This window comes from Rhinopithecus roxellana, chromosome 2 (assembly GCF_007565055.1).
Source record: "Rhinopithecus roxellana isolate Shanxi Qingling chromosome 2, ASM756505v1, whole genome shotgun sequence".
Lineage (NCBI taxonomy): Eukaryota > Metazoa > Chordata > Mammalia > Primates > Cercopithecidae > Rhinopithecus > Rhinopithecus roxellana.
The window spans coordinates 129370463-129390965 of record NC_044550.1 but is presented as its reverse complement, the minus strand read 5'-3'; the positions used below and the strand labels follow the sequence as shown (position 1 = coordinate 129390965).

Sequence of the window (20503 nt, the reverse complement as noted above, 5' to 3'; positions counted from 1 at the left end):
CACAGCTGATTTCTCAGTCGGTGCGATCACAGAGAGGACAGACACTAATGCCCCTCCTGAGACCTCTCTGCCAGCCGATGGTGTGGACCCTGACTCCACAGCGGGCGTCTACAGGCCCTCCAGCTGGCCCTCAGTGGCCTGGAGTGGCTCGTCCTGGACAGACTTGCTGCTATGACGCAGGGGGATCCACCAGGAGTCCCCAAGCAAGGTGATCTAAGAAATGCCATGGCGTTGTTCTAAGCCAGCAGCCTGGCTTACCCACAACCTCTCTGCTGTGTGACCTTGAGCAAGTGCCTTAACCTCTCTGAGCCTCAGCTTGCCCCTCTCTTAAAGAACGGTCATATATGACACACAGCAATGTTATGCGGAATATCAGCAACAAGGAATCCACTGCAGTCAGCGGTGCAGGTGCAACTGGCTGGGGCTGGTGTCACGGGTGGTAAAAGAATTTACCGAGACAGTCGTGGGTAAAGAAAGTTGGAAGACACCTTGCAAGAGAACAGCGGGCAGCAGACAGAAGGCCACCTCCCCAGGGGCAGGAGCCCGGGGAAGGGTCACACTGGAGAGAAGACATGCAGACAGGGTCACAGTGGAGAAGCCACATGCAGACAGGGTCACGCTGGAGAGACTATGTGCAGATATGGTCACGCTGGAGAGGCAACATGCAGACAGGGTCACGCTGGAGAGGCGACATGCAGACAGGGTCACGCTGGAGAGACTATGTGCAGATATGGTCACGCTGGAGAGGCGGCATGCAGACAGGGTCACGCTGGAGAGGCCGCATGCAGACAGGGTCACCCTGGAGAAGCGACATGCAGACAGGGTCATGCTGGAGAGGCCGCGTGCAGATATGGTCACGCTAGAGAGGCGGCATGCGGATATGGTCACGCTGGAGAGGCCGCATGCAGACAGGGTCACGCTGGAGAGGCGACATGCAGACAGGGTCACGCTGGAGAGGCGACATGCAGACAGGGTCATGCTGGAGAGGCCGTATCCAGATAGGGTCACACTGGAGAGACTGTATGCACATGGGGTCATGCTGGAGAGGCTGCATGCAGACAGGATCACGCTGGAGAGGCTACATGCAGACAGGATCACGCTGGAGAGGCTGCATGCAGACAGGGTCACGCTGGAGAGGCTGCTTGCAGACAGGGTCACGCTGGAGAGGCTACATGCAGACAGGGTCACGCTGGAGAGGCTGCATGCAGACAGGGTCACACTGGAGAGGCTGCTTGCAGACAGGATCACGCTGGAGAGGCTACATGCAGACAGGGTCACGCTGGAGAGGCTACATGCAGACAGGGTCACGCTGGAGAGGCTACATGCAGACAGGGTCACGCTGGAGAGGCTGCATGCAGACAGGGTCACGCTGGAGAGGCTGCTTGCAGACAGGGTCACGCTGGAGAGGCTACATGCAGACAGGGTCACGCTGGAGAGGCTGCATGCAGACAGGGTCACACTGGAGAGGCTGCTTGCAGACAGGGTCATGCTGCTGGAGCTACATGCAGAGCGAGGTATTTGGTAACAGGAGGTTGTGCAAGTGGGCTGCTTGTGGTTAGCCATTTCTTAGAACAATGGCTCTCCCCCACCCTAGTTCCTGTTCTTGCCAGCTAGGGCCTGTGGTGCCATGGAGTGGTGCAGAGGAGGGAACCCTTTCCTCATTTCTATCAGCTAATCGGAGCTCCACATTTTGGTTTCACTGCATATAACAGAGCAATTCCAACAAAAGAAGCACAAACAAGAAAGAAGCTTATTTCTTTCTGAAGTAAGAATCTGGGGATGACTGGTTGGGGTGAGGTGGCAGCTCCACGATGTCCTCAGGGACCCAGATCCCGGCTGTCCGGCTCCTCATCCTCCACACATGGTATCTAGCCTCAAAGCCACTCCATGGTCCAAGGTGGCTGCTGGAGTTCCAGCCATCAAGACCACAGGACAGATGGAAGAAAGCTGGGAAAGTACAGGGCAGAAAAGGGACCCTCCCAGAAGTCCCAGCTGAGTCAGCTCTTTTTTTGCCGTCTTCCTGGAAGTCTCCTACAGCACTTCTGCCTTTAACCCACTGGCCACGACTTAGCAGCTCGGCTCCACTTAGCGTCAGGGAGGAAGCTGGGAGATGCAGGCTTTCATTCTAGCCAGCTACATGCTCCACCACACATCAGGGTTCTGCTTCCGTGGAGGAAGGGAAGAGCACCGTGTCTGTACAAGAGGATCTAGACCCACAGTAAACGCGAGCCATGCTAATGTCAACATCCCCGGAACAGCCCGGAACAACACAGCCTCGCGTCACACCCAACCTCCCGCCAGCCTCCAGCCTGGGCAGTGTCCTCACTGCACCGCAGCCTGGAGAGGGAGCCAGGGTGCAAAAGAGACAGAAAGGGAGAGAACCGGAGGCCAGGCTGACCCAAGCAGCCAGGGAAGGAGGACAGACCCAGGAGGCAGATGAGAGTTCAGGGCAAGGAAAGTCTTGGGGGCTGCCTGGGGCCGGGGGAGGGAGGTGCGGGGGGACAGAGGTAGGGGTGAGCTGCAATCTGGGAGGGAACACGCACCCCCTTCCTAAGGAGACTTTGAAAGGCTTAGGGGAGGCGGTAGCCTGCGACAGCACCCGCTGCTCCCCGCTGCAGGAGGCTGACTCCACAGAGGACCATGCTCTGGCAGAGGAACCCAAACACCATTTCTCCCACACCTCAGCCTCTCCTGGCCCCGAGGCAGGTGCAGGCTCAGAGCTGGGGAATCAGCTGGAGATTTTCCTCTTTTTGTTGACTCTGCCCTCTCATATTCTGAGATACTGGGGTCAGGACTTCAACATATGAATGTGGGGCTCACAGTTCAACCCAGCATGCTTTACAGATCTCAAGGGCATCACTCAGGGAGTTGACAAAGGCAGAATCCACCAAGATAAGAACCTGACCCCCCGAGACATGTGCTTGCCAGTCCCCACTGCACCCCTCCAGAGGCGACTTTCATTGCAGATCAGTGTGGCCTGTTCTAGAACTTCCTACAGGCAGAGTCAGGCTCACTGGCCCACCCCAGCTCTCAGGGGCCTGCCGTCACCATGCACCCACATACTACCAGCTATAACCCTGGCACAGGACCTCGAAGGGGGTCGCCTCAGCTGCCAACAGGAGCAAGTGGTGCTGAGGTATCCAGCAGGGCAGCACATGGTCCTCACAGGAGCCGTGGTCCAGCACCTCCTGGCCGGAACAGCCATCCTATTCAAATAAGCGAGTAATAAAAATGGGCACATTCTCCACTTCTAAAAGCAATGCTGGCCAGGCGCAGTGGCTCACGCCTGAAATCCCAATGCCAGAGGCGTTGGAACCAGAGGAACTCCATCTTGAACAGGAGCTGGGTAAAATGAGGCTGAGACATGCTGGGCCGCATTCCCAGGAGGTGAGGCATTCTTAGTCACAGGATGAGATAGGAGGTCAGCACAAGATACGGGCCATAAAGACCTTGCTGATAAAGCAGGCTGTTGTAAAGCAGCCGGCCAAAACCCACCAAAACCAAGGTGGCCACTAGAGTGACCTCTGATTGTCCTCACGGCTCATTGTATGCTAATTAGAATGCAGTAGCTACTAAAAGACATTCCCACCAGCTCCGTGACAGTTTACAGATGCCATGGCAATGTCTGGAAGTTACATTATATGGTCTCAAAAGGGAGGGGAGGAGCCCTGAGTTCCCCTTCATCCCTTTACTTTCCTGATAATCTTGCTCTCACTTTACTCTAAAACTCTCTCCGAATTCTTTCTTGCATGAAATCCAAGAGACCTCTCTTGGGCTCTGGATCAGAGGCCCCTTTTCCAGTAATACCAGCACTTTGTGGGACAGAGGCAGGAGGATTGTGTGAGGCCAGGAGTTAAAGATCAGCCTGGCCAACATAAGGAGACCTAAGTCTCTAACTTAAAAAATAAATAAATAAAAGACCAGGCGTGGTGGCTCACGCTTATAGTCCCGATACTTTGGGAGACCAAGGTGGGCAGATCACTTGAGCCCAGCAGTTCGAGACCAGCCTAGACAACATCGTGAAACCTTGTCTGTACAAAAAAAAAATACCAAAAAATTGCCGGGCACGATAGTGTGCACCTGTAGTCCCAGCTATTCAGGAGGCTAAGTGGGAGCATTGCTCGAACCCAGGAAGTAGAGGTTGCAGTGAGCTGAGATCGCACCACTGTACTCCAGCCTGGGTGACAGAGGGAGACCCTCTCAAAAAAATAAAGAAAAGAAACACGGGCAGGCACAGTGGCATGCCCCTGTAGTCCCCAGCTACTCTGGAGGCAGAGGCAGCAGAACTGCTCGAGTACAGGCTGCAGGTCAAGGCTGCAGTGAGTTATGATCGCACCACTGCACTCCAGCCTGGGTCACAGGGCAAGACGCAGTCTCAAAAAATAAAAATAAATAATAAATAAAAGCAGTGCTGTTTTCCTACAAATGAAGAAATCTCATCAGACAAATACTGCCACAAAACCAGATGAAAATCGTGATCTAATATTCCAACAAGAACTTCAGCTCTGAAGGGAGACCACAGCACAGGATAAGCACAGAGGAGAATAAGCACAGAATAAGAATGCAGGGAAGAAGTGGCCAAACAGCTGCGGAGTCTGGGGTTGGAAATGACAGAATTGACGAAGGCAACTGAAGAAAAAGACAGAACCATTTCAGAAATGAAGTTACAGGTGATGCAAGAGCACAGACACCACGAAAATCACATAAGAAAGGGAAAAGTGAGCAAATGAAAAGAAAGAGGAAAGAGATTAAAAAGGATTAGAGAGTGACTATAAAAGACCAGTAAGGGGCCAGGTGCAGCGGCTGCAGCCTGTAATCCCAGCTCTTTGGGAGGCCGAGACAGGCGGATCACGAGGTCAGGAGTTCAAGACCAGCCTTGCCAAGATGGTGAAACCTCATCTCTACTAAAAATACAAAAATTAGCCAGGCATGGTGATGCGTGCCTGTAATCCCAGCTACTCGGGAGGCTGAAGCAGGAGAATCACTTGAACCCAGGAGGCAGAGGTTGCAGTGAGCAGAGATTGCACCATTACACTCCAGCCTGGCGACAGAGTTGTAGCAGGACGAGCCGCAGACAAAACTCCTCAGATACGGGATTAAAGAAGGAAGAGGTTTTTTATTCGGCCGGGAGCGTCGGCAGACTCGCATCTTAAGAGCCGAGCTCCCTGAGAAAGAAATTCTTGGCCTTTTTAAAGGCTTACAACTTTAAGGGGTCCACATGAAAGGGTCGAAAGGGTTGTGATAAATCAAGCAAGCGTGGGAAACGTGACTGGGGGCTACATGCATCAGCTAACAGAACAGAGAGTTTTACAATGCTTTTTCATACAATGTCTGGAATTTACAGATAACACAAGCAGTTTAGGCCAGGGGTTGATGTTATTATTATACTTTTTTTTTAACTTCTAGGGCCGGGTGGTGGTGCCAAGGTTGTCTGGCTATTTATCTTACTTTTGCTTCTTTCTAACTTTTTGCTTTATCTCTCCTCCTGTCTTGTGAACTAGACAAGGTGCGGGGGGAGGAGGGCAGCAGGAGTAGTAGTGGTCTCCTTCCTTAGAGCGAGGCTCTGTCTCCAAGAAAAACATAGTAAAGGGGCCCCAGCATACACATACGATAGGCAAAACTCTAACAGATCAGAACAAGTATTGACTGCTTGATTTATATGAGAGGGGATCTCATATAAGCTAGCGTTGCCCAGGCTGGTCTTGAACTTCTGGCCTCTCGAGTAGCTGGGACCACAGGCGTGCGCCAGAGCACCCTGCCAAATAAGGATTGAAACTACCTATTATTCAAGACCTCTTTATTGAAATGCAGGAAGACTTGTGCCTGCTTGTAAAAGTGCATGCAGTATACTTGGGTGTGTTGGCCAGAACAGTCAACACAAAACATGCCTTCGTAAATCACTGAACTTTAAAGATAAAGAAATAATCCTTTAGGCAGCCAGACAGAAAAATCAAGTATCTTACGAAGCGAAGAAAACCAACTTGGCATCAGACTTCTCCACAGTGACAGTCGATGCCAGAAGAAAAAGAAGTAGTGCTTCCTTATCTAGAAAATACTTTTTGTGGGTATAATTGTGTCCCCTAAAAAGATATGTTACACTTTAGGAAATTCAGGCAAGTGAGGTCAGGAGTTCGAGACCAGCCTGGCCAACATGGTGAAATCCCTGCTCTAATAAAAATACAAAAATTAGCCGGGCATGGTGGGATAGGGGGGTGCATGTAATTCTAGCTACTCAGGAGGCTGAAGTAAGAGAATTTCTTGACCCCAGGAGGTGAAGGTTGCAGTAAGCTAAGATCGTGCCACTGCACTCCAGCTTGCATGACACAGCAAGACTCTGTCTCAAAAAAAATAATAAAAATTTTAAAAGATAAGTTAAAGCCTCAACCCCTAGTACCTATGAATGCAACCTTTTTGGAAATAGGGCCTTTGTAGATATAATCACATGAAGATGCAGTCACACCTGATTAGAGTGGGCCCTAATTCAATATAACTGACCTCCTTGTAAGAAGACAAAAAAGTCTGGGCATGGTGGCTCATGCCTGTAATCGCAGCACTTTGGGAGGCCAAGGCAGGCCCATCACTTGAGGCCAGGAGTTCGAGACCAGCCTGGCCAACATGGTGAAATCCTGTCTCTACTAAAATACAAAAATTAGCCAGTCGTGGTGGCAGGTGCTTGTAATCCCAGCTCTTTGGGAGGCTGAGGCAGGAGAATCACTTGAACCCGGGAGGCAGAGGCTGCAGTGAACCAAGATCATGCCACTGCACTCCAGCCTGGGTGACAGAGCAAGACTCTGTCTTGCAAAAAAATAAATAAATAAGAAGAAAAAAGACACAGAAACAGGAGGAAGGCCGCGTGACAACAGATGCAGAGACTGGAGCAAGGCAGCCACAACCAAGGAGCACCAAGGCTCACCGGCAATCACCAGAAGCTGACAGAAAAGCAAGAAATGGATTCTCACTGGATCTGTCAGCAAGAGAGATGGCCCTCCAGTGCCTTGATTCCAGCCTTCTAGTCTCCAGAACCAGGAAGAAAATTTCTCATGTTTTACCCCCTGGTTTGTGGTACTTTATTAGTAAGTAAAATTAGTAAAATACTCAAGGGAAGAAAGTGCAAGCTAGGGATGTTATTTGCACAGCCAGCTTCGCCATCCTCAAGTGCAAAGGCCACATGACAGTTCTAAACCTGCAAGGATTCAGGAAGTGTGATCACATGAGTGTTGCATGCAGTGCTTACTGGGAGTGAGTCTTCCCCTCCAGGGTAAGACAGAGGCTGGGCGCGGCACAGTGGCTCACATCTATAATCCCAACAATTTGGGAGGCTGAGGCAGGAGGATGGCTTGAGTCCAGGAATTTGAGACCAGCCCTAGCAACATAGGGAAACCCAGTCTCTACAAATAATTTAATAAAAAAAATAGCAGGCGTGGTGGTGCGCACCTGTGGTCCCAGCTACTCAGGAGGTAGGAGGATTGATTGAGCCCAGGAGGTGGAGGCTGCAGTGAGCCATGATTGTGCCACTGTACTGCAGCCTGGGCAACAGAGCAACCCCTGTCCCGAACCCTCAAATCAAAAGCATGTTGGAGAGAAGTTGGCAAAGGATTGACAGACAGCATTAAACGTAATTAACTGCAAACAAAAGAAATTATCAGAATAGGAATGAAAACATAATAGAAATTGAATGCAAATATAACATGGTCCAACAATGTAGCAATCAATCATAAAAATATGGAAGAAAAACAGGAGTTGGGGGAGATCAGGAGGAAAGCACAGTTTGCTCCTGGCTGTCTCCTTTGTAATAGCCAGAAATCAAAGGATAACAAAACCGACAAATCAAGGAGCAGAGGATGGGCCTGTTTAGCAACACGGAGGGAAATACTAAGAAAGAGAATGTGCTGACCACAGTGGCTGAGGAGGTGGGAGGGACTCAGAAGATACAAGCTAGACCTTACCCCCGACACCACACCACACACACACACACACACACCTGCCCCAAGCACAGAGCAGGTGAACTTCAGGCCCTCCCCAACAATGCTCCTTAGGGAAAGAGATGACCATCCAGAGAATTAGCTGACCCAGCACGGCTGTGGGCATTTAACCTGCAACAGCCCATTCAAATCCAGTGTGAGATTCCAGCTCCAGCCGAGAGACCCCCCTCCCTGTGTTAGCCCACTTTTTTCTGTAGCTATAATAGAATATCACAGGCCAGATCATTTTAACACAGAAGATATAGGCCAGGTGCGGTGGCTCATGCCTGTAATCCCAGCACTTTGGGAGGCTGAGGCAGGAGAATGGCATGAACCCAGGAGGTGGAGCTTGCAGTGAGCCAAGATTGCGCCACTGCACTCCAGCCTGGGCGACAGAGCGAGACTCCGCCTCAAAAACAAAACAAAAAAAAATAGAAGATGATTTGGCCCATGATTCTGGAGGTTGGGAAGTCCAAGTTCAAGGGACTGCACCTGGTGAGGGCCTTCCTGCTGTGTCATCACATGACAGCAGGCATCACAAGGCAAGAGAGTGTGAGAACACATGCCCAGGCTCGAGGCCTTTTGTCACCTGTATGGATCATCCATGGATTGTCCTAAACACCTCCCTTTAGGCCCTACCTCCCAACACTGTTGCATTGAGGACTGAGTTTCCAACACGTATTTTTAGAGGGACACATTCAAATCACACATTCCCCCCTCCACCCCACCCATTTTAATCCTGGGCTTTGCCTGGCTCCAATTCCTCTCTTATGTAAGCAACGGCTCAGACACAGCCTTGGGGGACATATGAAAACTGTAGGGGTTGTGGCCTCTCTCACATAAAACCCCAAAACTCTCCCATGCCTCCAGGAACCCCCAGCAGGGAAGAACCCCACCAAACTCAGGGCCCAATCAGAGGCAGGGCCAAGGGTTATCCCTGGCCTCAGACAGGTTTTCCCAGGCCAAGGTCTGATAGCCCCCAAACAGCCAGTTCTCCTTCCCATGGGATGTGATTGGGCAGGGCCAGTGAAGGAACCCAGAGGCATGTTATTCAAAGTGGGTTTCAGGCTCTGGGTGAGGGGTCCCACATGGTGAGAAGCTGGGCCCACCTCCTGCAGAGCCCACAGAACGGACTCAAACTCAGACACCAACAAGAAGATGCCAAGGCTGGGGAGAGCAGGCCCAGCCCGCAGAGTTCCCGCAAGGACTCTTCCCTGGCTATGGTCAAAGCAGCTGCTCAGGAAATCCCTGGCAGGAGAGTGGGCACCCCCTCTGGGCACCAGGAGGAGAGGGGTGCAGGGGGGATTCTGGGTCAGCCATTGGGATTTGAGACTCGCCTGGACACCCACATCCACTTCTCCCTCACCAGGCATTTCTCCCATCAGGGAAGAGGAATGCTCAGATGGCCCAGAGGCCATGCAGAAAGGAGGCCTCATCTGGGACTGAGAAGGCAGTGATGGGAGGCCGCCCCGGGCTTGGGGTGGGGCGTGGTTTCGATTGGAAAACTTTTATAATACAAAATTGGAAGAAAGAATGTAATTTCCTCTACGGAAATATGTCCTCTTGATGCCACGTACCCACCTACACCCACCTGCCCTGACCCCAGGCGCCTCCTTCCATAGCCAGCCACTGCAAAGGAGGCCAGGGAATTTGTCTTCCTGGTGCCACGAAGGAGACACAGGGCTGGAGGGCATGGGGACCAAGGTTCCAGGCTTGGGAAGGAAAACCACCCACAGTGACCCCACAGTAAGGACAGCCTCTGATGGCAGCTCCTGCTGGCCAAACTACATCCCACTGGGCAGAGTGCACCGGGCCTGCCTTCCCTCCCTGCTGGTTCCAACTCACAGCTGGGGTGAGGCCAGGTCCCCCCTCACAGGGAAGGCTCCCTGGGTGCTGCCCTGACCAGGGGTCTGCCTTCTTGTCACCAGTCCCTCCCTGACCTCCAGTGACTCTGGCTGGGCCTCCACCCCTGCCCAGACTTACCCCACCACACAAGACCCTGATCCACCATTCACTCTTTTTAAATATTTGATTTTTCAAAGATGGGGTCTCATTGTGTTTTCCCAGACTGGAATATAGCAGCTGTTCCCAGGCATGATCATAGCTCACTGCAGCCTGGAATTTCCGGCCTAAAGCGATCCTCCTGACTCAGCCTCCTGAGTAGCTACAGAGCCAGAGGTCACCACGCCCGGCTCTCAGCCTTCCCTCTTTTACTTTATTTTATTTATTTACTTACTTACTTACTTACTTACTTATTTATTTATTTTGAGGCAGAGTTTCACTCTTGTCACCCAGGCTGGAGTGCAATGGCGCTATCTCAGCTCACTGCAACCTCTGCCTCCCATATTCAAGTGATTCTCCTGCCTCAGCCTCCCCAGTAGCTGGGATTACAGGCACCTGCCACCATGTTCACCTAATTTTTTTTTTTTAAGTAGAGATGGGGTTTCCCCATTTAGGCCAGGCTGGTCTTGAACTCCTGACCTCAAGTGATCTGCCCACCTCAGCCTCCCAAAGTGCTGGGATTACAGGCATGAGCCACCATGCCTGGCCGGCTTTCCCTCTTGAGCACATGCATGCAGGCAGGAATCCCAGCCCCCTTTGCAGATGAGCAAACTGAGGCACAGAGAGGTTCAGCCACCTGCAAAGGTTGCACAGCCAGGATATAACAGCACCCACCCTCTGCCCAGTGAGTGTCCAGTTCAGCAAGGCAGGTGACACCAATCCCAACTGGGCAGCCAGGTTTTATGAGGCCAGGACCCAGGGCACTGATTTGAAGCCTTGTGGAGGGGTTCAAATCACAGGCCCGGCCACGGGCTGGCCTCAGGGTTCTGGGGGAGCTGTGGGCATGTTTCTGAGCTGTAGCTCCTCTATCCACCCAAGGGAGCTGGTAGCACTGCCTTAGAGTGTGCTGTGAGCCCGGGGGGTGCAGGTGGGCATTGAATGATTCCTCCCTCCCCACAAATACCACTCTGCCCCTCCAACAGGGGCAGCCCCTCATGGCCTGCCTTGGCAGCCTGGAAGTTACACTCAATTGCATCACTCCTAGGAAGATGAAGAGAGGCCCCCAAGACCTCATGAGGTTGATTTTCTGCATAATGAGATGCCTTGGATATTCCTAGAGGTCTGAGCCCAGGCCTCTGTCAGCACATCAGTGAATGGAGCCCTGCTGGACAAGCTCAGGAGGACTCCAGGATTCCCAGTGACAGATTCCACATCCATGCAGGCAGACCAGGGTCTGCAATTACAGATGGGAGGTCCCAAGATCCAGGCGGTCACTCCCGCCTGTTCCCAGGAAAGCACCAGGCGGGGGGGTTGGGGGGCGGGGTTGGTGGGCAGCAGTTCTAGGCTTTGCTCCTCCGCAGGCCCCATTTCTTAATCTAGAAAATGGGGAGAAAATATTTTCCCTTCCTAACTGCATTGGAACGACAAGATAAGCAGCCGACTGGCGAAGGTGGAACTTCCCACACGTGCAATATTGGGCAAAATAAGTGGGTTCAGAGCCTGAGCTGCGGGGCTGGCCCCAGTCACTGGTGTGGATGCAACATGTCGCAGGACTCAGCCCGTCGAACCCCTGCCTGCCGCTGCACTGACACCCCCTTCCCCCTCACAGAGCCCTGATCCCCAGCCATCCTGATGGCAGGAGCTCCTCTAGGCCTCCACGGCCCTGGTCCAAATGAACCCTGCGCTCCCTAACAGGGCTCCTCACCACTGGGGTACCCTGGGCTGCCCTAGGGCTGGCACTCTGGGTGGTGGGGGGTGTCCCATGCCTGGTAGGATGTTAAGCGGCACCCCCCGGCCTCCACCCACTAGACGTTGGTACCACTCGTGACAACCAATTTATACCAAACATTGTCAAAAGTGTCCCCAGTGGAGAACCAATGACGGGTAGTCTAGACTGTCCGTGTCATCTTCTCTTAGTCCTTCCCCAGCTGTGACATCTCACAACCAAGTCCTCGTCCCGCCCCACTCTCTACATCCGGGCATCGGGCACCAGCCCTGCTGAGGGCTCAGCCAATGTTTCCTGACTAAATGAGTGGCCCCTGGATGAGAGCATGGGTCACACCTCATTGTGATTGGGTGGGGGTTTCTCATGAGTAGAGGGGCCTCCTCATGCCAGGGCTGTGCTGAGCAGGGACGTGAGTGACTCCCTCTGTGAAGGCGGCCACTTGAGGTAGGATTCTAGGAGCCTCTGTCACACCCAGCAGTGCACAGGATGATTCAGAGAGAGGCCGTCCCAAGGCCTCCTGGCTCACAGTCTTCCCAGTCCTCCCGCCACCGTCCACACAGCACCACTGCCACCCATGTCCCTGCTAGGCAGGAGAGGGGGTCAGGCGGGCAGACACAGGGCAGTGGACGAGTCTTGTGGGGCCGCCTTATAAAGAAAAGAATACAAACTTACAGAAACAAAATTAGGTATGACAGTGATATTTCTTTAGGATGAGGGGGACAAAAAAAAAGCAAACATACAAAATCCAGAAAACCAACATTGTGTTTTTATGAAAGGCCTGCTCCATCTCCATACACTTCTTCCTGCATTTTTGGCTGCATACGTTTTAGCCATCTCATTGTTTGAGAATTTTACGTCACATTATGATAGAAGGAATAGAAACATAATTGCTCTTCCTCCAGCATGACTGATTGAAATTTGTTTTTTCTTATTTATAATTAGAACGCATAGAACAGATGACATGACACATGTGCACACAGCTTTGCCGTACAGCTAAAGGTCTGTGCACGTTAAACAACAAGTTCTGATTAATTCTATTACAAGATTCCTGTTTGAAAAAAGAAGCAGGCCAGGCATAGTGGCTCCCACCTGTAATGCCAGTACTTTGGGAGCCCAAGGTGGGCAGATCACTTGAGCCCAGGAGTTCGAGGACCAGACTGGCCAACATGGTGAGATCCTGTCTCTACAAACAACAACAACAACAAAAATTAGCTGGGTGTGTAGTCCCAGCTACTCAGGAGGCTGAGGCGGAAGGATTGCTTGGGCCTGGGAGGTTGGGGCTGCAGTGAGCTGTGACTGCCCTACTGCACTGCAGCCTAGGTGACAAAGCAAGATCCTACACCAAAAAAAAAAAGAGGAAGCAGCAACACCGGGTGCACATGTATAATGCTATACGATGAGAGCTGAATGCTCTGTGTACAATGGCACACGCCTAAGGACCGCCAGAGGGTCCACCGGGCGCTTGGGCTCTCTGTGTTTCAGACCAGCCTGGCCAACATGGTGAAATCCGCATCCATGTGCAGTGCAGATCATTGCAGGGTGCATTCTCCTCCCCACCATCTCTCCCAAGCACCTTCAGGTCGTGAGGCCAAAGAAAGTATCTACGCCCAGGTCTTAATCCATAAAGGTACCTAAGAGAGGTCAATGCTATTGAAAGGAAAGTCTAACATCGCTCTTGAAACATTCGCTAGAAATGAGAGACGTGGCAGGCCCCTCAGGGTGGCTGGGGGAAGCCCCAGACGGACCAGGAGCAGAAAGGAGTGAGGGAAAGGCCAAGCCACAGCCTCTGTGGGCTTCCCTGGGAAGCCGGGCAGAGCAGGGAGACAGCTTGGGATGGGCTGATTTGTCTGTTCTGGGCTCCGGGGCTGACCCTTGTGGTCTGGTTCCGGGCCTGGGTTGATACCGGGCAGGGAAATGTTGGCTGGAGGGAGAGAAGATGAAGGAAGTGGTTTGGAGCAGGGGCTCTGGACAGCAGGGGAGGTGCCAACAGCCCTGGCCAGGAGGTTGGCCCTGTCATCATGACCGCAAGTAGTCAAACGCAGGCTCTAAGGAGGCACAGATCAAGAATGAAGCCAGCAGAAGGTCAGTGGGGATGAGCGGGACTTGCGGTCTTTCTTCCTCTGTCTCCTTCCCCTCCCCTCACCCGAGGATAAATTGTGTTCTTCTGCCAAAGCCACAAGAACTCTCAGACACCCAGAGAGCCAGAGAGAGTTCACACACAAACACAGGAAAAGATACAAGTCCTATGACCATCTCAACAGATGCGGCGGCCGAGTATTCAACGACACTCACTGTCTGTTACTAAGGAAAAGCTCAGCCCTCTGGGAAGAAAAGGCCCATTGTTAAGCTGATGAAGGCCATCTATGGAAAAAGTCAGAGCAAGGCCAACAGAGCTAATAGGAAAATGTTGAAAGCTTTCTTTACGAGATCGGTAAGGGGGAAAAGACAACCTATTAGTGCCACTGCTATTCAATATCAGCCGGATGTGGTGGACTGCACAGTGAGTTGGGTAAAGTTTGCGAAGAAAACAAAACTGTCTTTATTCACAGATGATATGGTTGTGTATGCAGAAGGAGTCTACATAGTCCACAGGGAAAATTGAGGATTCAGAGAAGTTTAGCAAAGTGTTGGGTTCAAAATCCATAGGCAAGATTCCATTTTCTTATATATATTAACAGCAATGTTGGAAAAATAAAAATTTATAAAAGACATAATAGCATAAAATATCAGAATAATGTACTAATAATATTAGAAGAATCTAAGAATAATGTACAAGATCACTATACGAAATGTTATTAGTAGGCATTAAAGATGGTCTAAATAAATGGAGATACCATGTTCATGGATTAGAAACTCAAAATGAATTCTTCCCAAATTAATTAATTTTTTCCAAATTGATTTATAGAACTAAAGAAATTGTTATCCAAATCCTAACCAGGTTTTTGTGGAACGTAAATACTTACTGTAAAATTTGTGTTGTTTATTTTATTTGTCTTATTCTTCTATATTGAGACGGAGTCTCCCCGTTTCCCAGGTTGGTCTCAAACTCCTGGGCTCAAGCCATCTGCCGGCCTCAGCCTCTCAAAGTGCTTGGATTACAGGCATGAGCCACTTCATCCAGCCTAAAATTTGTATCAAAATACAAATTGAATTTGACAATATTTTGGCTGGTCATGGTGGCTCATGTCTATAATCCAGCACTTTGGGAGGCTGAGGTGGGCAGATCACTTGAGGTCAGGAGTTCGTGACCAGCCTGGCCAACATGGTGAAACGTCGTCTCTACCAAAAAATACAAAAATTAGCCGGAAATCACCTGAACCAAGGAGGCAAAGATTGTAGCGAGCCGAGATTGTGCCACTGTACTCCAGTCTGGGCAACAGAGTGAGACTCCGTCTCAAGAAGAAAAATAATAAATAAAAAATATTTATTGAGGCCTTAGTCCAGGGACTGCTTCTGGTACTTGGGATGCCTTTGAGAAACCCCACCCACAAAGACCCTTCTTTGTAGACCTTAGCGGGACAGGCACACAATAAAAAGTAAACATAATATACAAGCAAATTACCCAGTATGGCAGGAGGTCATAATTGTTTGGCAAAAAATCAAGATTGCAGAGGGGAGGGTCACCAGGACGTCTGGGGCAGAGGGTGGGGTGAGAATCCAACTTTCCACACAGGCCATCTCTGTGACCCCAACAAGAGGCCCTCGCCGGCCATCCCGTTCTAGCTTCTGAGGTCATGATGTAGAAGCCAGCCTCTCTGTAGCTCTGAGGTGAGAGGCCAAGCCCTCCATGACCCCAAAAGGCCAGGGCTCCCAAAGTGTTATCCACAAACACCCCTGTAGGGACTGCAGACTCCTACAAGATGCCCTTGCACAGGTCTCTTGCAGAGCTTCTCCACCCACTCTCTGGGCCCTGACTCAGTGGGAGGGCGCCTGTCTGTCCCCCAGCTGGATGTCCTACCACATTCCCACCTGGGGACTTCTGGCATGCAGGAGAGGCTGGATGCGCTGGCTGCAGACAGGCTTGCCCCTACACTGTCGCCCGTTTTACCTTGAAGTTCGTGGTTCTTTAATTCTTGCTCCAAACTCTGAGTCAACCTTTAAAGGATACAATATTGAAGTTCTCCTTCAGCCTCAGGTCTTTCATTAGAGTTAAATCCAGAGATTTAACTAGCAGTAGATAAACCTACAGTAGAGAAAAGTGCTCCAAAGGTGGGCACGCCAGGCTCTCATTTGGAGCTGTTTATAAATGCTTTTACGTGGACCGCTCCTAGATGACCAGGGATGGCCTCAGAGCAACCCTGGGAAGGATAAGGAGGGGTCTGGGGACTCCAGACGAAATCGCACAGCTGCCTACCATGTGAGTGGAAATCCACGCTGCTTCTGCCTGGCCTAGGATCCGCGTTCGGGGGAAGCCGCATCCCTGGGGTCATGAGACGTGATTGTTCAGATTAATGGATGAGGCTGAGCAGAATCATTTCAGTTCCCCTGCACTTGCCAAGGGCAGGGACTTTCCTGTTTGTCCCTGCCCCATACGCAGTAAGGGCTCAGAACTACCTAAGAACAAATCAATGAACCTATGGCTTTATGGCAAATACCACAGAGACAACCTTAGAAATGGGCTGAGGAGGCTGTCTGGCCTCGAACAAATGACCTCATCTCGTGAACCTTCATTTCCTCATCAGTAAAGCAGCAGGGCAGCCCCTCCCTCACAGGACGTTCCCTGGCAGAGTGCAGACACAAGCCACATCCCTGCCGTGCAGCAGCCAGTATGACCTCGTCCTTGTGATCAGGAGGGCCCTGCTGAACTGTCTCCATCCCGCAGGTGCCTACGAAGCCCGGGAAATGATGTGGCCTTCCTGGAGCCATGTAATGGCACTGTTGTCACCAGGAAAAGGGCCTGTGGCACCCACCTGGCCACTCACATCCTAAATGAGAAAGGCCCTTTTCCCCAGCTTCAGTGGCTCATTGAGATGAGGACTTGGGAATTTTGCTGCTTAACAGAGCAACTGAGCACCCAGGTGGCAGCCCCAGCAGGCCCTGGAGACGTTTCAGGAGACCTGGCGGGGACCCAAGTCTCTGCCACTGCACCAGGCCCTGGCCAGGGGACTGGACTCAGAGCCCTTTATTTTTTTATTATTTAGAGACAGGCTATTGCCCTGTCTCCCAGGCTGGAGCACAGCAGTGAAACCATACCTCACTGGAGCTTCGACCTCCCAGGCTCAAATGATTCTCCTGCCTCAGCCTCCAAGTAGCTGGGACCACAGGCATATGCCACCATGCCAGCCTTATTTTTAAATGTTTTGGGTAGATGCCATTTCCCTGTGTTGCTCAGGCTGGTCTTGAACTCCTGGGCTCAAGCGTTCCTCACACCTCAGCCTCCTGAGTAGCTGAGACCACAAGTGTGTGCCACCACACCTGGCCCCAGAGCCCCTTTTAAACTGCAACTCACAGTCTCCAAGTTAGACTCACACAGAGAAGACCTAAATATGTGTCTCCTTGAGGGAGGCTGAGGAGTGGAGGAGGATGAACTCTTACAAAACCTCAACCTTTTAAAAAATGTGTTTTCAGTAATTGCTGTTCTGCGCCAAGTTTTAGCCTAGTGGGAGTTTCATGTCGGAATTACTAAGTAGGAGTTCGTAACAGACAAGTTAATCGCCCTTGTGTAGGGGCGAGGCACTGAGCGATGATCTCTGTACCCAGGTAGGTGCTTCCTGGCTCTGCAAGCACGGGAGATGGGAGGTGGGGAGTGGGTGGGGGGTTATGAAGGGCACCCGAGGAGGGGCAGAGGGCAGAGGGAAGCAGGATCTCTGATGGTAGAAGGGAGTGGTCACTATGTCCCCAACACACCCCCTGCATGTCCCCACTATAGCCACACCACAGGGGAAAGCCTCCGGGCCAGCCCCCATCCCCTCAGGACCACGATGTTGGCATCTGCAGAAACAGGTGGGGGCTGTCTGGCCTGAGAGGCCTAGAGCTTGGAAGAGGTGGTTTAGAGCTGCCCTTCTCCTCCAACCTCAGCCCTAACCCCCTCCCACAGCAGCAGATCCCACCTGAGTTTCTCCTAGGCCTGTTCTGAATCTGAAGTGGGTATGAGACATTCACCATCTATTCCTATGCCCCACCATCACCAGAGGCTTTGTGGTACCTTATTTTTGAGAAGAGGCAACACATTCTAGGACTGGGCTGGGAACAAGGGAGAAATTCATCATGCATCCCTCCATTTATCCATCCATCCATCCATCCATCATCCATTCTCCCACCTACCCACTCATTCCCCATCCATCCATTTGTCCATTCACCTATCAATCCATTTATCTATCCATCCATCCCCATCCATCCATCCATCAATCATTATCAATCCATCTATTCACCCAGCCATCCATCCACCTACCAGTCCATTGATTATCCATTCAACCCTGTCCATCCATCCCTGTATCCACCTATCAATCCACTCATCCATCCATCCACCTACAACTTATTCATTATCCATCCACCCCATCCATCCATTCACCTACCAATTTCATTACATTATCCATCCATCCCCATACATCCATCCACCCACTCATCCACCTATCAATTCATTCATCATCAATCCCTCCCCATCCATCTATCCACCCACCCACTCATCCATTCATCATCCATCTATTCCCATCTACCCATTCATCCACCCATCCATCCATCCACCCACCCATCCACCTATCAATACATTCATTATCAATCCATCCCCATCCATCTACCCATCCACCCACCCATCAATTCATCATCCATCCCCATCCATCCATCCACCTACCCATCCATCCATCCACCCATCCACCTACCAATGCATTCATTATCCATCTATCCACCCACCCACCCACCCATCCATTCATCATCCATCTATCCCCATCCATCCATCAACCTACCCACCCATTCAGCATCCATCTATCCCCATCCATGCATCCACCCACCCATCCATCCATCCACCCATCCACCTACCAATTCATCCATCCATCCCCATCCATCTATCCACCCACTCATCCATCCATGCATTCTCATCATCCATCTCCATCCATCCGTCTCCACCCGTCCACCCATCCACCTACTCATCTACCCACTCATCATCCATCTGCCTACCCATCCAGCCACCCATCCATTCTTCATCTGGATGGACAAATCTTCATTGAGCACCAATTCTGTGGTGGGCACAGCAGACAGAGATGCAGGAAACACAATCTGCTCTCAGAGAACATTCTTTCCAGGTACGAGAAGACATGGACATAAGCACCAGGTGAAGACGCCAGGACATGGCTGATCTGTGGTCCCACATCCTGGTGGGGAAAACTGAGGGCCTGGGGACATTGGTCTAACGAAGAGAAGACTGGGAGGAACTGGCATATGCTGCTGAGAGTGTTTGGTGCCCGCCTAATACCTGGGAGGAAGGAGGGAGGACAAGGGGTGAACACAATGAAATGTGGAGGGATCAGTGAAGTGGAGTGTAAGCCCAGCCATTGAAGAAATGTTTAGGTGAGGCACTAGAGAAGTCAGCTGGACACAATCAGGAGTGTCAGGGTTAAGAAAGAGGAAACACAAAAAGCAGCCTTGGGGCTGACATATCTGGCCAGAGGGGAGGCACCTGTCTCAGGGCTAGCATGCCTCTGGTTGGGGAGGGGTTTGGAATGTTTCTGGTCAGAGATGTTATCTGCGGTTTATGGTCATGCTGACCTTAGCCATTAGGCTGATGACCTTTGGATATAGACAGTTTTTGATCAAGGTGAACTTAAAATGACAGTGCTTGTCCAAGATGCCAATACTCCTGCTCTGTCAAGGAGGCCACAGCTGCTGGTTGGCCATTTGGAATTGTGTTCGTGGAGACAGAAGACTTTAGGGTTCTGGGTCACAATATCTAGCTGTGGCCATGGGAGAGGAAGGCGGGGGTAGGTTTGAGGTCAAGACCATTAAAGGAGAGCAGGCCACGGTTTTGGAGGGATCACCCACCGGGAAATGGAAATCACCAAGAGTCATAGAGGAGGAGGAGGGTACTGGAGAGCTATGCAGTCCTTGAGGGGCGAGGGGGTGTCCATTTCCAGTTACAGCAAAGTCAAGGGGATGCTCAAAGTGTTGGAGAAAAGAGTCAAACTCTGTAAAATATTTGAAGAGAGTTACTCTGAACCAAACCTGAGTGATCATGGCCCAGGACGCAGCCCTTGGGAGGTGCTGAGAGAAAACATGTGTCCAAGGTGGTCACAGGGTACAGCTTCATTTTATCCATTTTAGGGAGACATGAGACTTCAATCTAACACATTTAAGAAATAAATTGGTTCAGAAGAGCAAGAGAACTAGAAGGCGGAGGGGTGGGTGGGTGGGGGTTCCAGGTTATAGGTAAAAATTTCTGGGTGACAATTGGTTGAGTTGATTTAAAAACCTGGGATCAATAGAAAGAAAATGTTTGGGTTAAGATAAAGGATTGTGGAAACCAAAGTTCTTATTTGCAGAGGAAGCCTTCAGGTGGCAGGCTTCAGAGAGAATAGATTGTAAAATACTTACCAGACTAAAGTCTGTGTTGATGTTAATTTCTTATCAGACTAAAGTCTGAGCGATAATGATGCAAATCTGACACCCACTTCCCACCATGGCCCGAACCAGTCTTTCAGGTTACATTTTAAGAGTGCCCTGGCAGAGGAGGAAGTCCATTCAGATGGTTGGGGGGGCCTCAGCATTTTATTTTTGGTTTACAAAAAGTTTAGGATACGGGACGTTGCTCATGGCTGGTCATGAGTTCGAGAGTGGGAGGGTTTGGAGGAACTGGGGATGGGGGAAGGTGTCTGAGAAGCTGAAA

General features: G+C 51.1%; 1 protein-coding gene across 1 annotated transcript in view; it reads left to right on the top strand.

Moving 5' to 3' along the window:
• Window positions 1-640: 640 nt before the first annotated feature.
• Window positions 641-20503, top strand: part of LOC104680073 (gamma-aminobutyric acid receptor subunit beta-1) — an 89177-nt gene continuing 69314 nt past the window's right edge. Inside the window, exon 1 of the mRNA XM_030914272.1 lies at window positions 641-1020. Coding sequence (XP_030770132.1) covers window positions 641-1020 — 380 coding nt within the window. The remainder of the gene's footprint in view (window positions 1021-20503) is intronic.